The sequence below is a fragment of the Prionailurus bengalensis genome, chromosome D2, assembly GCF_016509475.1.
Source record: "Prionailurus bengalensis isolate Pbe53 chromosome D2, Fcat_Pben_1.1_paternal_pri, whole genome shotgun sequence".
Taxonomy (NCBI): Eukaryota; Metazoa; Chordata; class Mammalia; order Carnivora; family Felidae; genus Prionailurus; species Prionailurus bengalensis.
The window spans coordinates 56,980,326-56,999,719 of record NC_057351.1 but is presented as its reverse complement, the minus strand read 5'-3'; the positions used below and the strand labels follow the sequence as shown (position 1 = coordinate 56,999,719).

The following is a 19,394-nucleotide window of genomic DNA, read 5'->3' as shown; positions in this document are numbered from 1 at the left end:
GGCCTTGCGTGCTAGTGACCACAGGAACAGGAGGCAGAGGCCACATCCCGGGGTGGAAAGTAAGGAAACCGAATTCCGGTTTTATCTTTTCATGTTGTCACATTAAAGGCCTACTGTAGAGAAGGCTGCTAAGGTCATTTTTATCAAGACTTCTCAAATGTGCTTCCACACAGAACTTTTCCTTCTGTAACCTTATTAAAATTCCATGGATATATTCATGAGTATAGATGAACCAAAAAATTAAAAGGTGAGGGCTGAGGATTGAGACAGGGCCCTGGTGGCAGAGGCCTCCATCCCAGCTCCTGTCACCCACCCAGTGAAGGAAAGGTGGGTGTCCTAACCACTCTGTTGCAATGGATTCTGAAAAGAAAAAGAGAAAGAGAGAAATGGACTTGGCTCGGGGGGCTTGTGGGGCGATGGGGAGTAGGCTTCTGTTTCTGCATAGGACAAGAGGATGGAGGGGATTTGCAGGCCAGGAAACAATAGTCATCATGCTGGAATACAGGGGAAGGGATCTTTTACCAGTAATACACGGGAAGACAGGACTGAGAAGAGAAACTTTAAAGTGGTTTCACGGTTTATCACAGAAACCACATCCTAGGATACTTGCCAGTTTTCTGTGGCTGACAACTGGTCTTGGCCAGCATAACTCCTTGTCCCTGCCACCACCCTACTGGCTCATGTACTGCTCAGGATTTCTCCGACCTCCCCTAGTGCTGACATCAGCTCACAGACCCAGAACTGGGAGTAATTTGCCTGAGGAGTCATGGAGGCCTGGCTAGGAGCAGCAGGCCACATGGGGGCGGCATGGAGGGCAGAGCAGTGGGGCAATGTCCTTGTGGGATTCTAAGCAATGGGGCCTTGACTCAGGGCTCTCTGTTCCAGGCCTTCCCCAAATATGAGGCATTCATGAATCGGTTGGCATTAGCCATAGACCCTCTGCTGGATGCAGCGCCGGTGGACGCGGAGGCCTTCCAGAGGGGTTCCCTGCTGCAAAGGCTCAAGTCGCTCTCCACCCTCAAACCCCTGCTGCAGGCAGGTAAGTCCAAAGTGCAGGCATCTGGGTATGATGAGTGACCTTTGGGGACTCGAGCCCATTTTCCTGATGATTGGACCAAAGCCTGAACCTTCTTCGGCCTGCCACCTGCCACCAATTAATAGGGGCTGTCCGAGTACTCTGGGGAGAAGGTTTTCGCCCAGCCCGCCCTAGAAACAGAGCCTGAGAAAAGGCTTATATGCAAATAGTTCATTTTGAAGGGTGACCCCAAGGAAAGGCGGAGTGCAACTGGAAAGATTTCCAGCGGGAGACGCTGCAGAGTTGCATGGACAAAGTGTGTGGATTCGGGGAGGAGTGAAGGACTGATCAGAGCCAGTAGAATCTATCACAAATGCCAGAAGTAGACACTGCCTCTCAGATGACCAGTCCAAGAAGCTTCATGCGACGAAATGTATTAAGCAAGTGCTGTGTGCCAGACACTAAGCTAGGCACTGGGGCTACAACAGCTAAAGATCACGATCCGTGTCCTCAGAGCCCTCCTGCTCCGTGAGCCTCCGGCGTAGTGTGAATCAGCCTGAGAGCAATGGCCTGGCCAAGTTGGCTGCCTCCCAGGGTATGGGCCTTACAGAGTTCGGAGTAAGGGAATAAGGTACAAGTTAACATTTTTCCAAAAATAATTCTAATAGCTAAAATGTATTAAGTGCCTATGAACTTGCAAATGCTTTACATATGTCACTCAGTCCTCACAGTAGCTCCTGGGATATGAAATATTACTCCCATTTTACAGATAAAGAGGTAGGAGCAGAGATATCACGGATTGGACTGACTCTTTCTTGCCTATCTCAGCCTATGTGTTATGGGTCTTCTCTTTTAGGTCGCGTGCTGGGAGCCCAGCTGCCCCAGTATTACCAGGTCCTCACAGCTCCAATTACAAAGGTGAGGGGCTCCCCAGCCTCAGGCTGGACCCCACATTGAGGGGGACTGTCCTCCCCAGGTCCCTATGCCCTTCTCCCTGACATTTTGCTGTCCTAGGTGCTGGATCAGTGGTTTGAGTCCGAGCCTCTAAAAGCCACTCTGGCAACGGATGCTGTGATCGGAGCCATGACAAGTCCCCACACTCCGGGGAGTGGGTGAGTGTGGGGTGTGGTGGTAAGGGGCGCAGCGAGAGCAGAGTGAATCCCCCACAAGTGCTAACAGCTGCTATTACCACTCACCGAGCTCTCTGGGTGAGCCGGGCACGAAGCCAAGCTCCCATCTAACCCTCAGAGCAACATCTGAGAGCCGTGGCTCAGAGAAGGGGCAGGTCTTGCCTGAAGTCACACAGCTAGTGGTTACAGAACTGATTTCCAGCCCACGTTGTCTGACCCTCCAAAATCCTCCTTCTTAGCCACTACTCCTTACTGTTTCAGCGAGAAAAGCCTCTCTCCCACTGTTATATCTCAACATGAACAACTTCCCACTCTCCTCCTCCTCCCCCACTTCCTCCTTCTTTTCTCTCTCTCCTCTTTTTATCTCTTCTCCTCCCACAAAGTCCCATGAGCCCTCCCCCACACACACAAAGTTCCTTTCCCTGGGTTCCAAGACACACACGCGCGCACGCACACACACACACACACACACACACACACACCTTGGTGAGGGTGGAACGCTATAGGTGGGGGCTGTGTTGACAGCCTGATCCAAGAGGGGGCAGGCAGACACAGTGAAGATGAGTTAATGGCCACTTGTAGGAGCAGGAACGGAGGGTGTGTGGGGTGTGTGTGTGTGTGTGTTTGTATGTGTGCGTGTGCGTGTGCGTGTATGTGTCTTGGGATAGAGGATACTGCCAAGTGTTGGGCCATTTCTGGTGTATCACAAGATGCAGCTAGAAGCTGTCAACATGGCTTTTCTCTCAAAAGATGAGAACCACCCTTGGAAGTGGTTTTTCAACACACATTAAGCCAGCTCTGAATTCCCCAGGGCCATGGAAGAAGGCGGTTGGCAGCGGTTGCCATACTTTGGCCAACTCTGTGATCCACCAGCCAATTTGGATGTTCCAGCTGGTGCCTTCTGTCCTTTTCTCTGTAGGTCTCCAGGAGGCCTAGCTACTGCCCAGTTTATGAAGTGTGCCTTTAAGTAATTTGTTTCTTCATTAATTCTTTCAGTCAATATTGATGGAGCACTTCCCTGTGCCAGGACCTGGGGCCAGGTAGTGAATGGAGCTGAAATCCTAATAGGAGAGGTAGACACAGAGCAGATGATGATACCGGAGTTCTGTGAGGGTTAGGATGGGGGTAAAGCAGGGAAACAATGCTGTCCAGGGTCAGAGAAGGTCTCCAGGAGGAAGGCATGTTTAATCTGAGACTCTCAGGACAGAAGGAATTAGGTAAACAAACACGAGGGAGGAAGGGGCCTTGAACCTGCCAGAACAGCATGTGCAGACACTGGGGGCTGAGCACAGATGATGCGGGGGTTTGCTTTGGCAGGAGTGTGGACTGCAACAGGGAGCATGGTGAGGGAGGAGGCTGGAGCCCTGGAGGTCATTTTCAGAGACTGGCAATGACCCTGAGAGCAACACCAAGCCAGTGAAGGCATCAAAGGAGAGAAGTGACAGGACTCAGCTAGGTTTTGAGATTGGACTCCAAGCCTGCAGGAAAGAAAGGGTGGGAGAAAGTGGTCCAACTAGAAGAATATCAGTGCAGCACTTTAGGGATGAGAGGAGAGGCCTGGATCAGGGAAGAGGCCCCAGGGAGCAAGAACTGGAAAGTTCTTTGGGAGGCAGGGTTGATGGCACCTGATGGCATGGAGGCAGTGCCCATTCAAAGGTTGTTGGGAAAGGCAGCACAGGGGGAGGGAGAGGCTAATGGCACCAGAAAGAAAGGTCTATTTGCATCTAAGCTCTGGGATTAAATCCCACCTCCAACCACTGATCCCAGTGGTCTGTCCTCAGGTATGTGCTGCTACATCACGTGATGGGGGGCCTCGAGGGGATGCAAGGGGCCTGGGGCTATGTCCAGGGTGGCATGGGTGCCCTCTCTGATGCCATCACCAGCTCAGCCACTGCACATGGAGCAAGTGTCTTCACTGAAAAGGTGAATGTCCCCCTACCCCTTACCCTGATTATTTGCAAGGATCTCAGTATAGAACCAAATGTCAAATTCAGAAGGTCCCTCCTTTAACTGAGGCACAACGTGGGGTTTGGAATCAAGGGGCTGAATTTATGTAGCCTGTTAATGGCTGGGCAGCTGTCAACCAGGCCCCTGTTCTTCGGACCACCTCCTTTGAATTTTCTGGCCCCTAACCCCATTTGGGCTGAGCCTTTCCATTAGAGTGAGTGGGCTAAGTCTTCACCACTTTGCTGCAGAGCCCAGCAGGGTGGCTTCAGGCTGAGGAAGCTGGCAGTGCCCCAGAGCAGCACAGACAATGGAAATCCTCCAAGATCCAACTGTATTTTTCTTCCTGGGGGGTTTCTGGGGCCTCACTCTGGTGGGCTCTAGGCAGTGGCCAAAGTGCAGGTGAGCAGCGAAGGGCGCGTCCAAGGAGTGGTGCTGCAAGACGGCTCGGAGGTGAGGAGTAAGGTGGTGCTGTCCAACGCATCTCCACAGGTCACCTTCCTGAAGCTGACACCACAGGTAAGGCCTGAGGGTGGAGGCAAGCTGTCCGCCAACATGGGGGGTGTTGGTCAAGGGAGCCAGGACTGCATGAGGATGGGAGATGTAAGTGCCAGGTATCTGCACTGGGGGAAGCCATCTCTTCCTTACCCAACAGGCAGGTAGCAAACAGGGAAGAAGCCTCATGGGTGGGAAGGAAGGTCCGAAGGAATGAGATGACCTAGGCCATGCAGCTGGTGATTGGCAGAGCCGGAGCTAGAACCCGGGTCTGACTTTTAATCCAGAGTTACCCTACTACCCTGATTCCCCCTCTAGCCAATGCTAATTCCAGCATCTGTGTCAATTATCTATGGCCATATGGATGCTCAGCTTGTGGGCATATATTAAGAATACTGATTTAGCACACAGAACTAGAGAATTCAGTTGAACTTGGCTGAGTTCAGCCGATCTGGGCTTGCTCATGCACCTTCCATCAGCTGTGGGTCAACTAGTGGGTCCTGTTCACCTTGGCTGGCTTCGCTCATGTGCCCAGGTTGGCTGGCTGGGGCTAATCCAGGACGATTTCCGCTGGAATGACCAGGTTGACTAGCTCTGCTCCATGTGTCCTTCATCCTCCAATGTAAGTCCAGGCATGTTCTCAGGGTCTGGCAGAGGACAAAAGTGAGCAAACTCATTCAGGCAGGTGCTTTTCAGGCTTCTGTTTGCATCCTACTTCCTAACATGAACTTGTCACAAGCGCAGAATCGCAGTGGGAGGATGTTACAGAGGTGTGTGCATCTAGGGAGGGGTGAGGATTGGGGAAAATTTTTGCAGTTGATCACACCTTCCCTGTCACCAGAAGATATGATAATATGTATATGAGTATGGAGGTCCCAACCATTCTTGGGACTACCTGGCCGGGGGGGGGGGGACAAGATACCACTTTTTCTGAGTAATTCCACTAAGAAAATTCAACAAACATCTGTTCAAAAGCATCTTGTCAAGACAATTCTGAAATAACCAAGATTTACAAGAGCTTGGAGACCAGAGGAGAAAAGGGGCCTGTAGCCCACTGGCCGTATCCAAAGCAGGAGCTGGTGTGGGCCATATACATTGCTCTGGCAGAGCTCAAAGGAAGAAGTGGTTAGTGTTAAGCTGGAGGGGATCCAGGCTGACTTCACAGAGGAGGTACTTTGGCTGAGCTCTGAAGGATGGAGAGGATTTCTGGCAGTAGAGGTTGAGGGACCATCCTGAGCAAAGGAAAAAGGCAGCCCCTTGGGGCCTCAGCCATCCTCAGGCGTTTTCATGGAACCTTCTTCCAGGAATGGCTTCCTGAGGAGTTCGTGGACAGGATCTCCCGACTAGACACCCAGTCACCTGTTACCAAGATCAATGGTAAGAGGCACACCAGACTGCAGAGCTGTCTCTTTTGACATTACCTGAGTGAGAAATTTCCAAGTCTGGGAAGAACTGGCCTACATCATCACCTCTATTCTCTGCCCTCCAGCCTGCCCCCTAGTTTGAAGGTGAAACACTCTTTCATACTTTTTCTTTCCAGTCCATCACTTGGGTGAGCAGGGTGATGGGTAGAAAAGGAGGATCCTGGGGTCTGAGGACATGGGCCTTTGGGCCCTCAGCCTCCTCTTTGGTCCATCAGTGGCTGTCGACAGGCTGCCTGACTTCCTGGCGGCCCCCAATGCTCCCGGGGGCCAGCCACTGCCCCATCACCAGTGCTCCATCCACCTGAACTGTGAAGACACCCTCCTCCTCCACCGGGCCTTTGAAGATGCCATGGATGGCCTGCCTTCCCACAGGTGGGTGGCCGCTGGGCTTTGGTGTCCCCTGTTACAATCTTACACGCATGGGCCAGGTGAGGGGTGGGTGAGGGGTCTGTCTAGACATGGCAAGGATTGCCTCTTCCTCCTGGTGTTAAACATTCACAGTGTCTCAGAATCTGCCTAAACCCATACGTAAGTCCAAGGATAAGAAGTACATCTAGACAAGAAGCCTGTGGGCCAGGGCAGGTAAGGAGTAAAGAGTAGGACATGGTTCAGCCAAGTGTCACGTATTAGCAGGAGAGCAAAGGACTGCAGAGAAAACAGCACTGGCCTTGGAGAAGAATTGCAGAAAATGCTTTCTGGGAGAGAAGGGGTTTCTCTGATTTGGCAGCCCCATCAATGGGCACACACTCACCCGATTCCCCTGCTCCATATTCTCTTGTCTCTGATAAGATGCTTTCATAGAAAACTTCTAAAAAGCATTTCCTACCTCCCATCCCAGCTGTCTCTCCATCCTTCTGGGAACAGGCAGGGACCTTACAGGAGCAAGTATCTCTCCATACTGTCAACTTCCACCAAAGCCTGTTGAAAACCTTTTCTGGGCGGGACTCTGTTGAGTACAGGTTGGGGGAATTGGAGGTCAGGCAGGGGCATGAAACGGACACAGAGCTTATCGTAAGGCAGGCACATAAATATTTATAGCATGAGGTAAAGAGGACAAGTGCCCTGAGAGATGGGTAAAAGGCAATGCCCATTTATTCATTCATAAATATTTTGGAGCCCCTACTCTGTTAACAGGCTTAGTCCAGGAACCTGGGCACAGAGCAGCAAGCAAAGTCAACATGGCCTCTGCCCTCAGGTCACTGACCTTCTGTTGTGGAAGACAAGACAATCAACAAACATGCACTGATAATATGGAGAAAAATAGGTCAGAGGAAGGGAGGATTTGCTAGCCTTTATAAGAAGGTCAGGAAAGAAAGGCATCTCTGATAGCATGGCACCAGAGACCCAAAGAATTGAGAATAAAAATCTTATCAATATCTGAGGGAAAACACTCAGGTAGAGGGCAAGTCAGGTGCAAAGGCCCTGGGGCAGGAATGGAGTGGTGTGTTGCAGGCACAGGGATGTGACCAGAGAGGCCAGAGGAAGAGAACCTGGGAGTGAAGGGGGTTGGGGGTGGTCCCAGAGCTATGGCTGCTGTATCCTGCTGGGCCCTGGAAGCTACTCCTGGCTTTTACTCCAGGAAAGTTTGTGCAGAGCCTGACTTACATTTTGGAAAGACCCCTCTGGCCACTGTTTGGAGAAAAAAAGGCATCTGTTGCAATTGGTTACTATTGCAGAATCCAAGAGACAGAGGACTGTGGCCCAGACCAGGGTAGGGGTGGTGGAAGTGACAAGAAGTAGCCAGATAGGGGTACCTGGGTGGCTCAGTCGGTTAAGTGTCCAACTTCGGCTCAAGTCATGATCTTATGGTTCGTGAGTTTGAGCCCTGCATCGGGCTCTGTGCTGACAGCTCAGAGCCTGGAGCCTGGTTCGGATTCTGTGTCTCCCTCTTTCTCTGCCCCTCCCCCACTCATGCTCTGTCTCTCTCTCAAAAATTAATAAAACATTAAAAACATTTTTAAAAACAACAACAGCAAAAGAAGTAGCCAGATACTGGGTATTTGAAGGTGAAGCTGGCAGCATCTGCTGTTGGACAAAAGTCAGGTGTGAGCAAGAAAGAGGAGCCACTAAAAGATGGTGTTTGTCTTTACGAAGAAGGGGAATCTGGTGTGTCTGGCGGGGGAGGAGCAGGCTTTAGGCATTCGGGTTTGGACAGGTTACTCTGGAGCTGCCTACTGGACATCCAGGTTCAGAAGACACATTGTAAATGAGGGATGCAGGGAAAAGGCCATTTCACGTGGCCTGAAGGTGGTCAGATGTGGAGATTAGAGGGAAAACGTGCCCCAAGGAGATGGGGCATTGTTAGCAGGGGAGGGGGTGGGAAACCGCTCAGGGTTCTGTCTGCTGGCCGCAGCCCCGGACGCTCTGATTTCCCCAGCCTGCTCAGGGAAAGGTGACGGGGATGAAGTCCGGCTACCTGAGCATCTGCTGCCGTAGGCCTGGCCCCTTCCCTCATTTGTTTGTGCTGCCCGCTGGGCCCTGGAGACCTGAGAGGCCTGGCAGAGCCCAGGCTGTAGTGGAGGAAGGTGGGGACAGGCACCCATTGGGGAGGGAGGCTAAAGGGAACCAGAGGCCCTGGGGCGGGGGGTGGGGAGGCTGGTGAGGGACTGGGAGCTCCTCTGGAGCATTCTGGACTGTCCTGGGGGACACGGAACCCGTGCAGGCAAGCAACCACCACAGTCTCGAAGAGACAGTGACCTTGGCACCAGGTTACCCCGGGCCTTCCTTCGTTATGTCCCTGGCACCTCAGAGAAGCTCCCAGCCCTTCCTTCAGGGCAGCTGCTGTTCTTTGCCCCTGACCCTCTCTCCTCCCCCATGTGGCAGGCCTATGATTGAGCTCTGCATCCCTTCCTCGCTGGACTCTACCCTGGCTCCCCCCGGCTGCCATGTTGTCTCGCTCTTCACACAGTACACTCCCTACACGCTGGCTGGAGGCAAGGTGTGGGATGAGCAGGAGAGAAACGCTTATGCAGACAAAGGTAAAGAGGGCCAGACCATCCTGTCTCCAGAGTGACTGGTGGCCGTGCAGCCCCAATGGACCCCCCTCCTCCTATCTGCGCATTCAGGATTAACAATGCCAGGTCCTGCCCCAAAGGGAGAGGAGAACCCAAGGGAACCCAAATCAACACAAGGAGTGCCTGCTAGGGTCTGGCACTGGGCTAAGAAAGCCTGAAAGACACGATTCCTGTCCTTAACGTTACTCACAGTCCAGTCGGGATTTGGGGGGATGAATAGAGAAACCAGTCTTACAATACAACTTACTCTGTGAGTCGAAGAAGGAAGGTATGTGCCAGAGAGATAAGGAAGAGACATTTGAGCTGGGTTTTAAAGGAAGAATGGGAGTTGGCCAGGCAGCAATGGGCATTCCAAGCGAAGAAACAACTTGAGCAGAGCAAGGAGGTGAAGAAAGCTTTGCAAATACATGGGAGACAAGTAACTTTGTGTTTAGGGGTGGGATGAGCAGGTGGGAAAGTGGGGTGAACCCAGAGGCCTTTGTAATGAATTATTTACTTGCCCATGGACTGTTTATGTAATTTTTTGCTTATTGAGATGTAATTTGCATATGATAAAAATAGACCCATTTTAAGTGTGTAGTTTAATGAATTTTCATACATTTGCCAAGTTGTACAATCATGGCGTCTCCTCTTCTTCCTGCTCACACCATCTCGTTTCTCTGCTGTTCTGTAATCAGTGTTTGACTGCATCGAGGCCTACGCCCCTGGCTTCAAGGGCTCCGTGGTGGGCAGGGACATCCTCACACCGCCTGATCTGGAGAGAATTTTTGGGCTTCCTGGAGGGGTGAGTATAAGGCATCCCTCATCACATTCTTCTCCCTGCACCCCCACTCCCTGGCCTGCCCACTTGGTTTTATCTTGTCTCTCCACACCCAGCCCATATCGAGAAGGGAGGACAGTGCAGAGACCACGGTGGAGAGGGGACAGAGAAGTGGTCAGACCTAGGGAGTGGGGAGGAGTAATATCAGACAGGAGAGGCAGTGCCTGCTGAGAAGGTCACCAGGATGTCCCCTGTCTGGACATCCATGGCCACCTCTCCCATCTGGCTTTCTTCAGAGGGAGCTCCCCTCTTAAGGTAGCAGGTCCTTGGACTTTCCTCTCTGATTTATCAAAGCCTTGTTGAGACTGGAGGCAAAGGGACCAGTTAGGAGGCCAGGTCCATACTGCAGCCACCAACTTCACGTGGCTCTTGGTGGTTTCAGTGGGTGAGGCCAAACTGAGGCGGGCTGTACACATAAAACACCCACCAGCCTGCAAAGGCTTAGGACAAAAAAAATGGAACACATCTCATTAATAATATTTGTATTGGTCACATGTTGAAGTGATAATGTTTTGGCTCTGTTAGGTCAAATAAAATATATTATTGACTTTCATTTCACCATTTTCTTTTTAAACTTTAATGTGGCTCCTAGAATATAAAAATTGCATATGTGGCTCATGTTATGTTTTTATTGGACAGCGCTGGTCCAGATCTAGAGTGCAGGAGGCCAGACGGTGGGAAGGGAACAGAGTGGATGGATATGGGAGGCATAGGGCAGGCTGAACTGAGAAGTCTCAGTGTAATGTGGTCAGGGTGGAGGTGACGTGAAGGTCCACCTGGAGGCCCAGGCGGGGAAGGTGATGTCGCCCACCGAGGTGGGGAAGGTGGAAGAGAGCAGACTTGGGGGTAGGGGAGGAGGAGCCCAGCTTGGGACATGCTGACGTGGTTAGCTGGAGGGACGTCCAGCAGGTGTGATCTTCTTGTCCAGACCCGCCCTGCAAGTCTGACCTTCCCCTTCCCCTTGCTCCCCCTGCCCCCACACCTTCCCAGCTGCTCAGACCCCAGCCAGGGGAGCAGGACCAAGCCTGAGTACCCTGTCCCTGTCTGCCATCCACTGTGACTCTGCTGGGGCTTGGACCCCTGGGACCCAGGCTCAGGTGGGTGTCTTGGCCAAGGAAACATGAGCCGGCTGCCAAAATAGGTCAAATCCTCCATTTTTCAAACAGACTGAAGAGGATTTGTAGTCCTCGGCAAACACTTAACATCTCCCTCTTCTTTCCCTCTCACACTCTGAAGGTGCTCCTCACCTTTCTTTCCTCCTGAAAAATGCCTCTGGAAAACTCTATCCCCAGCCCAAGGACATGCAACTGTCCTCTCTCTCCCCTCCCCTTTCCAAGAAAACATGCCGGAAGGAAAAGAACCTTCCTTGGAGACGGGGAGGGGAAGAAACCTGCAAAGGCCGGAAAGACCATAACACTCCTATGTCAATGACTGTGGCCCTGCCTCCCGCAGAACATATTCCACTGTGCCATGACCCTGGACCAGCTCTACTTCGCCCGCCCCGTGCCCCTGCACTCCAGCTACCGCTGTCCTCTCCGGGGCCTGTATCTCTGTGGCAGCGGTGCCCACCCTGGTGAGTGACACGGGCCCTCTTCCCTGTGCGGGCTGTGGGGGCTGGCTGGACGGCAGAAGCTTGCTGACGGGGGAGAAAGGGGGCAAGGAGAGATGGAGGGGAGCAAGGAACTCCCATGAGAACAGGCCATCCCCCATATTGGGGATTCTCAGTGCACAGGAAACAGGTGGGAGGAGGGGACTCTGCCAGCTAGCCACACCCTCGGGGTAGCTCCCACCTCCTCCAAACGAGGTTTAAAAATTTGCCCCAGAGGCCGCTCTCCAAATGCCAACTTTGGTTGTGGAAGACCCGTGTCCCTGAATTCCCCCTCCAGATGTCAGACCAGCGGGAATTGGTAACATTACGTTTCTTAATTTAAAAATTCTTGCCTGCGTCCATTCCAAGCCTCGCTGACCTTGCCAGGGCTGCCATCCCCTGTGGACACGCCCCAGAGAGGTCTGAGCTTCCACCCCTTGCCCCTTGAACCTTTAGTCTGACGCTTTAGTTTCACGCCCGGAGGGTCTCCATCCAGCGCGTTGGCTTTCCAGACTGAGGGGGCAGGTGCTTGGACTGTGCACTGGGCCCCCTGCCCAGAGTTCTGAGCAGGAAGCCTGGAGGCGAGCCCAGAATCTGTCTTAATAGTCGTCCCAGTTCTGATGCTCACGTCCCCAGCACCACCCTGCAGGTGCCCATGTTCTGCTTCCTTGCTGGCTTCCCCACGAGCTCTGGCCCTACCTGCTCCCTGGGGACGGTCGTGAGCACCGCTTAGGTTCACGGGAGACTCCCTTCCAGGAGGAGGCGTCATGGGAGCCGCGGGACGCAATGCAGCCCATGTCGTCTTCAGAGACCTCAAGAGCATGTGACCCTGAACCGACTCTGACCCAGGACAAAGAATCTACCCTTGAAATTTTAAGTCCCCATTGGGTCAGTTTCCCAGGATACGGCAGCTGCCCTCATGCTCAAGGCACTATTTTAGGAGAAACGTACAGGTTACATTTGATACTTGTTAACCTGGTACCCATGTCTTCATGAGTGAACCAGTTTTGTGTTATTAAAAACAATGTTTTAGATAAGTGGTTTGTGTCTTTTCTATACATTACTATATATTTTGTATGTTTTAGTAGATGCAGAGATATAGACACAAATATAGATAGATATAGATATAACCACCTCATTACTTAATCTCGCTCAACTCAGATTTTTCATCTGTAAAGGACTGGCTCTAAAGATCAGGTAGGACAATAGGTCATACTTTAGTCCAGTATCTGGCACACACCATACACATTCAGGGCACGGTGATGGTCCAGCTGCTAATATTATCCATGAAGGTCCTATTGTCATCTTTGTGTTCTGAGGAAGGGCGTCTCTTCAATGTTCTTTGTTTAACCTAGCACCTAGAACTGAAAACAGCCTGCTGGAAGCAGTGTGACCAGGACAGAGCAGAGTGATCTTCGGGTCCACTGGGCTTTTCGCACAAGAACGGCCGCCAAACTAAGTACGGCGCCCTGTTCGGCGTTGACAAACTGAACTTCTGAGCTTGTTGAAAATTTGATTCTGGTCTGGGTTCTGAGATTTCCGTTTCTTACTTGCCCTCAACCCCACGTGCTTCATCCCAGGGCCCAAAAAATGTTTTTCCCAGGGGAAAACATTTGGAAGAAAGGGAGGGAGGTAGAAAAGGAAGGAAGTGAGGAAGAAGGAACGTGTGGGGCTGAGGGCAAGTGCTGGCTGAAATCTCTGGTGAGACCACGTCTTCATTTTCTGCAAAGTCAGCTGCCTTGTTTACCTCTCACCTGGTCTCAGCACACCGGCCCCTTCCCAACTGCGGGCATGAGGAGAGCAGAACTGAATAACAAATAGGAACCTGCCAAATCCCCAGAGGCCTGGGGCACATCACGTCCAGCTTGGTGTTTCAAAATACCAATGATTGGGGTATTGTTTTGTTTTTTATTTTTTGGTGAACAGAAGTCACAAAAGCTTGTAGGAATGTAGGAAATTTCAAAAATACAGTAAGAACATAAAACTCAAAAATAATCTTACCTGCAGAGACAATCGCCATTACCATTTACAGTATTTTCTTGGGGTGCCTGGGTGGCTCAGTCGGTTAAGTGTCAGACATGGGCTCAGGTCATGATCTCATGGTTTGTGAGCTCGGGCCCCACATGGGGCTCTGCACTGACAGCTCAGGGTCTGGAACCTGCTTCAGATTCTGTGTCTTATTCTGTCTCTGCCCCTCCCCCACTTGTGCTCTGTCTCTCAGTCTCTCAAAAGTAAATAAATGTAAAAAAAAAATTTACGGTATTTCCACATAGTCTTTTAGATAATAGGGGTCATATTCTGCATTCAATATGTGGGTTTTACATCTTTATTTTCTTAAAATGTTTTTTGATGTTTATTTATTTTTGAGATAGAGAGATAGAGAGCAAGCAGGGGAGGGGCACAGAGAGGGAAACAGAATCCCAAGCAGGCTGCATGCTGTCAGTGCAGAGCCTGATGCGGGGCTCGAACCCACGAACCACAAGATCATGCCCTGAGCTGAAATCAAGAGTTAGACGCTTAACTGACTGAGCCACCCAGGTGCCCCATTTTTATTTCCTTTTAATTCACATCATGAACACTTTTCAGCCATAAAAATTATCTGAAAACTTTATTTTTAATAGCTGCCTAATATTCTCATTTAAGGATATACCATAATTTATTATGGAACATTGGGTTCAGCTTTGGCCTTGATTGCTAGCTAGCACATACTCTTTTTTTTTTTTTTTTAATTTGCATCCAAATTAGTTAGCATATAGTGCAACAATGATTTCAGGAGTAGATTCCTCAATGCCCCTTGCCCATTTAGCCCATCCCCCCTCCCACAACCCCTCCAGTAAGCCTCTGTTTATTCTCCATATTTAAGAGTCTCTTATGTTTCACCCCCCTCCCTGCTTTTATATTCTTTTTGCTTCCCTTCTCTATGTTCATCTGTTTTGTCTCTTAAAGTCCTCATATGAGTGAAGTCATATGATATTTGTCTTTCTCGGACTAATTTCACTTAGCTTAATACCCTCCAGTTCCATCCACGTAGTTGCAGATGGCAAGATTTCATTCTTTTTGATTGCCGAGTAATACTCCATTGTATATATAAACCACATCTTCTTTATCCATTTATCCGTCAATGGACACTTGGGCTCTTTCCATACTTTGGCTATTGTTGATAGTGCTGCTATAAACATTAGGGTGCATGTGTCCCTTCGAAACAGCACACCTGTATCCCTTGGATAAGTACCTAGTAATGCAATTGCTGGGTCATAGGGTAGTTCTATTTTTAGTTTTTTGAGGAACCTGCATACTGTTTTCCAGAGTGGCTGCACCAGTTTGCATTCCCACCAGCAGTGCAAAAGGGTTCCTCTCTCTCCACATCCTCGCCGACATCTGTTGTTGCCTGAGTTGTTAATATTAGCCATTCTGACAGGTGTAAGGGGGTATCTCATGGTGGTTTTGATTTGTATTTCCCTGATGATGAATGACGTTGAGCATTTTTTCATGGGTCAGTTGGCCACCTGGATGTCTTCTTTGGAGAGTATCTATTCATGTCTTTTAGCACATACTCTTTTACCATGTCTACTTCTACTTGAATGACTCACCATCACGTCTCTCAGGGTGCAGCTGCTGTCCAGGCAAACATTCCCTCAAGGAGAAGGAACTCAGGGGACAAATGGAAAGGAGAGAAAGAGCATCTTAGCACAAAGAGGGAAAGTTCCCCACCGTTTAGTGACTTCCCATCTCTGCCTTGTGTCTGTGGAAGATAACATTTGGCCCAGACCAAGATACAGGATCGATTGATCTGGCTCGGCACTACAGGTAACCTTGGCTCCTACAAGCCCCCAGCATGCCCTCCGGCTGAGCAAGGGGGATCAAGCTTCCCCTAAGTGATGACTGCAAATTGGCCGTGGATCTGGCGATGGGCCCCTTGTTGACTTCAGAATGTAAAACTCTTACAAGGATAAATAAGTCAGTGCCATATCGTTACCTGATTTACAGTTGCCCGTTTCCCCAGAGCAGTAGGGAGCACTTCCTCTGAGGCACAATCGTGTAAAAACCCGAAGTGCATGTGAACCTCACCTGGTTAAGTCATTAGGTAACATGCCAGCCCCTCCTGCTCTCACGGCCCCTGGGTGATGGTGTCCGGAGTCCGGGTGAGAAGTGAGGTTTATAGCTCTGGGAGGAATTCAGGCGTCCTCGTCGGAGAGATGACAGATGTGGCTGGCCAAGCCACCTGCGGGCCTAGTGAATGTGCATTTTTCTCACACATGTTCTGTCTGCAAAGCATTGGACGATGCTGGGTTTTCCGTGGGATGCAGATATTACTTACCTCCATGGTAAAAGCAGAGACGAGACTTGTCGGAGCATAGGGCAGCATTCTGTGGGCGGTGGGGTAATGTGAAATAAAAAGGAACATGAAATGCAAATGAGAAGAAACTCAAATGGACAGCAAATCTGAAAAATATTTAACCTCACCAGGAATCAATGAAATGCAATTAAAACTAAACTCTCAGGGGCGCCTGGGTGGCGCAGTCGGTTAAGCGTCCGACTTCAGCCAGGTCACGATCTCGTGGTCTGGGAGTTCGAGCCCCGCGTCAGGCTCTGGGCTGATGGCTCAGAGCCTGGAGCCTGTTTCCAATTCTGTGTCTCCCTCTCACTCTGCCCCTCCCCCATTCATGCTCTGTCTCTCTCTGTCCCAAAAATAAATAAAAACGTTGAAAAAAATTAAAAAAAAAAACTAAACTCTCATGTTTTACCTATAAAATTGAGAAAAATTATTGTAATAGAAAATTACTAGTGTGGGCAGAGAAGACACTCTCATAAATTGTTGGCAGCAGCATAAATTTATATTTGATAATTGGATTCAAAAACGAGCATCTGGAAGTCAACCCATTTGGTGGGTTATTCAACCTCTTGTCACCTACCTTAAGGAAGGTATCAGAGATGCCCATAAGGGTTTAGGCGTAAGCACATTCACGCAGTGTTACTTGCAATGGCAAAATATCAGAAACAGCTTATATGTCCCAAAATAGAGAATTAGTTAAAAGAGTCATAATAATTGCATGTGATGGTATCCCTAATACATATGTATGTGTATGTATACATCTACATATATGTATAAGAGATGTATGTATAACATATATATCATACATATACCGACAGAGATACAGAGAGACTGGCAGATAGAAAGACAGAGATGGGGGTGGGGGGGCACCTGAGTGGCTCAGTTGGTTAAGCGTCTGACTTCAGCGCAGGTCATGATCTCCCAGTTCATGGGTTGGGGCCCCACGTCGGGCTCTGTGCTGACAGCTCAGAGCCTGGAACCTGCTTCAGATTCTGTGTCTCCCTCTCTCCCTGCCCCTCCCCCACTCACACTCTGACTCTCTCTCTCTCTCAAAAATAAACATTTAAAAAATTTTAAAAATAATTAAAAAGAAAAAAAGAAAGATGGAGAAGAACAGAAAACAGAGAGACAGATGAGAAAGAACCAAGTACACCCAAATGTTAGCAATAACCTGAAGTCTTTCTGGCCACTTGGTGGCAGTTTGGAAAATGTTTCTTATTAGCTTCATACAACCTATCTCAGCTTAAGAACAAGCCCAGAATAAATGGATGGGGCTTTGACATTTTGTTTAAAATGATGAACCAGGCCGGATCTCAATGACTTGTGAATTACTTGTACATTGATGTATATTTATTGATCATAAATCAGGATTTCAGACATGGTCAGGGTCTGAGATTTTCTTAGTGGGAGGGTGGGGATCTCCCTCCCCTAAAGTTCCATTAACATCACAAAGGGGAAGGGCAGCATGTTGTCAGTGTTTCAATAGTCCAATAGAAACCCTGCGTTCTTGTAAGGAGACTACAGAGGTGAACCCAAACCTGGACTATCTTTGGCCTTATCTGAAATTACATCAGCTCTGTTAGGCAGGTTGTCAGATCAGCAGCTCAGTAGCTGGTTAGATATGTCCTTGACTAATAAGAGAACTGGAAGATGAATTAAATGATACTGAGCCAACAACATTTGCTTAGTAGCTTGGTAGGCAGAAATCTTCCAAAACAATGGGTCTCTTAAGAAAAAGTAATAAAGAGCGTTGTCAATAGTGAAAAAGCGCCGGAACCAGACCTCCACTTTCTCCACAGTGCCAGTTGGCCTTTCCTCCTCTTTGATCTTCCAGCACCTCTGCAGGAAGTGTAGGTCTGGTCACATGCTGCTGTGCATAAAGGGGCTAGAGATGCCTTCTTCATAGAGGGGAGGGGAGGATTATATATATAAACATAGCTCACCAAAATATGTGTGCCCTCCAATCCAGCAATCCAGTCCCTGGTATATAGCCAACAGAAGTGCTACGTATGTGTGTTCATTAAAGACCCACACTAAGCCACTCACAGTGGCACTATTTGTAACACCTCCAAACTGGAAACTACCTACATGCCCATCAACAGTAGATTGAATAAGTAAACTGTGCTATATCCACACAATGGGAGCCTATTCAACAATGAGAAATGAACAACCTAGAACCACATGCCACAATACTGTGTTGAGTCAAGAAAACCAGACACAAAATGGTACAGGCTGTGGGATACCGTTTATTAAATGTATAAAAACAAGGAAAAAAAGTAATCTGTGCTGTTAGAGATCCACCTTTGGGAGTGTTAGGGACTGGAAGGGAGACTGAGGAGGGCTCTGGGGTGCTGGTATAGTCTGCTGTTTGGTTTGAGTGATGGTTACATGCATATGTTGTCTACAAAAAATTCATGGAGCTCTACACTTAGGATGTTACAGTTTTCTGTATGTATGTTATACTTGAATAGAAAGTTAAAAAGGAAACTAGCTTTTTTTTCCTGAAACAAAATGATATTACTCATTGGCATCATTACTGTAAAGCTCTTACTAACTGGCAAAGCCCTAGCTTTGAGTCTAGACTAGGATGAGAAGGTAAGAAAGGAAAAAAAGAGGGGAAAGAACAAGAAGGATGTGGTGGACAGACCCTCAAGTTGCCTCTACCCACGATCCCTACTTCCTGGTGTTCATGCCCTTGTGCGACCCCTCCAAGTGTGGGCAGGACCTGTGACTTGCTCCTAACCAACAGAATATGACAAAGGTGGTGGAATGTATGTGATTGTGTCACAAAAGATAATGATGCCCATCTTGCAGGAAGCTCTCCCTCCCTTAGTGGCTGTGGGGAAGCATGGACCACATTGGGAATCCCTACGTGGCAAGTAACTGAGGTGGTCTCTAGGATCTGAGAGCAGCCTCCAGCCAACAGCTAACAACAACAACAACAAAATCCTTAAGCTCTCAGTCCTATAGTCTGAAGGAACTTAATGCTGCCAACAGCCATGTGAGCAGGGAAATGGATCCTTCCCCAGTTGAGTCTCCAGATGACAGTGCAGCCCTGGCCAATGCCTGGATGGCAGCCCTGTGAGACCATAAGCAGAGGATCCAACTAAACCTGCCTGGAGTTCTGACCTATAAAAATTGTGAGATAATAAATGGGTGTTGTTTTAAGTTTGTGGTAGTTCGTTACACAGTAGCATATAATATAAGAGAGGTCAAACAGCCAGATCTGGGTACAAAATGTAAGTGATGATACAGACTTAAGTTGTGGACCTCGATTTCAAAATATTTCCATTTAAAATGATCCTGTGATATGGAAGTCTCTCAATGGGGCTAAGCCTGGACTCAGCCATCACTGAGGTCAACAGTCAGACACACCTGGGTTTGGATCCTGACTCTACTGACATTTGAACTTGGGAAAGTTTCTTTACTCTTCTGAGTCTCAGTTTCTTTTGATGAATGCAGATTGTGATATTTTGCATGGCACAGGCACACAACAATGACTAGTTTTCCTTCTTCCTTACAAAATGACATGTTGCCTCACTCAGAAGCAGAGTGTTCAGACAGGATGAGAGGCATTCTGGAGCATTCTGGGCCTACCTGAAGCAAAGGACTGAAATTAAAGCTACCACAT

The 19,394-nt window shown here is 49.2% G+C and overlaps 1 protein-coding gene across 6 annotated transcripts in view; it reads left to right on the top strand.

Moving 5' to 3' along the window:
• The window catches only part of PYROXD2 (pyridine nucleotide-disulphide oxidoreductase domain 2), a 28,134-nt gene extending 15,667 nt beyond the window's left edge, over positions 1-12,467 (top strand). Inside the window, exons 6-17 of one of the 6 annotated variants that reach the window (XR_006299822.1) lie at positions 886-1,039; positions 1,872-1,933; positions 2,030-2,127; positions 3,927-4,068; positions 4,474-4,608; positions 5,889-5,961; positions 6,125-6,136; positions 6,224-6,380; positions 8,832-8,986; positions 9,700-9,806; positions 10,833-10,939; positions 11,295-11,410. Coding sequence is in view for 3 of the 6 variants with exons in the window: in XM_043597214.1 (XP_043453149.1) it covers positions 886-1,039; positions 1,872-1,933; positions 2,030-2,127; positions 3,927-4,068; positions 4,474-4,608; positions 5,889-5,961; positions 6,125-6,136; positions 6,224-6,380; positions 8,832-8,986; positions 9,700-9,806; positions 11,295-11,415; positions 12,187-12,257 (1,287 nt within the window). In the remaining 3 variants the exon portion in view is untranslated. Of the gene's footprint in view, positions 1-885; positions 1,040-1,871; positions 1,934-2,029; positions 2,128-3,926; positions 4,069-4,473; positions 4,609-5,888; positions 5,962-6,124; positions 6,137-6,223; positions 6,381-8,831; positions 8,987-9,073; positions 9,291-9,699; positions 9,807-10,832; positions 10,940-11,078; positions 11,213-11,294; positions 11,416-12,186 lie in introns of those variants that run through there. The other 5 variants (XR_006299823.1, XM_043597214.1, XR_006299824.1 and 2 more) reach the window with 5 other exon arrangements.
• The last annotated feature ends 6,927 nt before the right edge of the window (positions 12,468-19,394 follow it).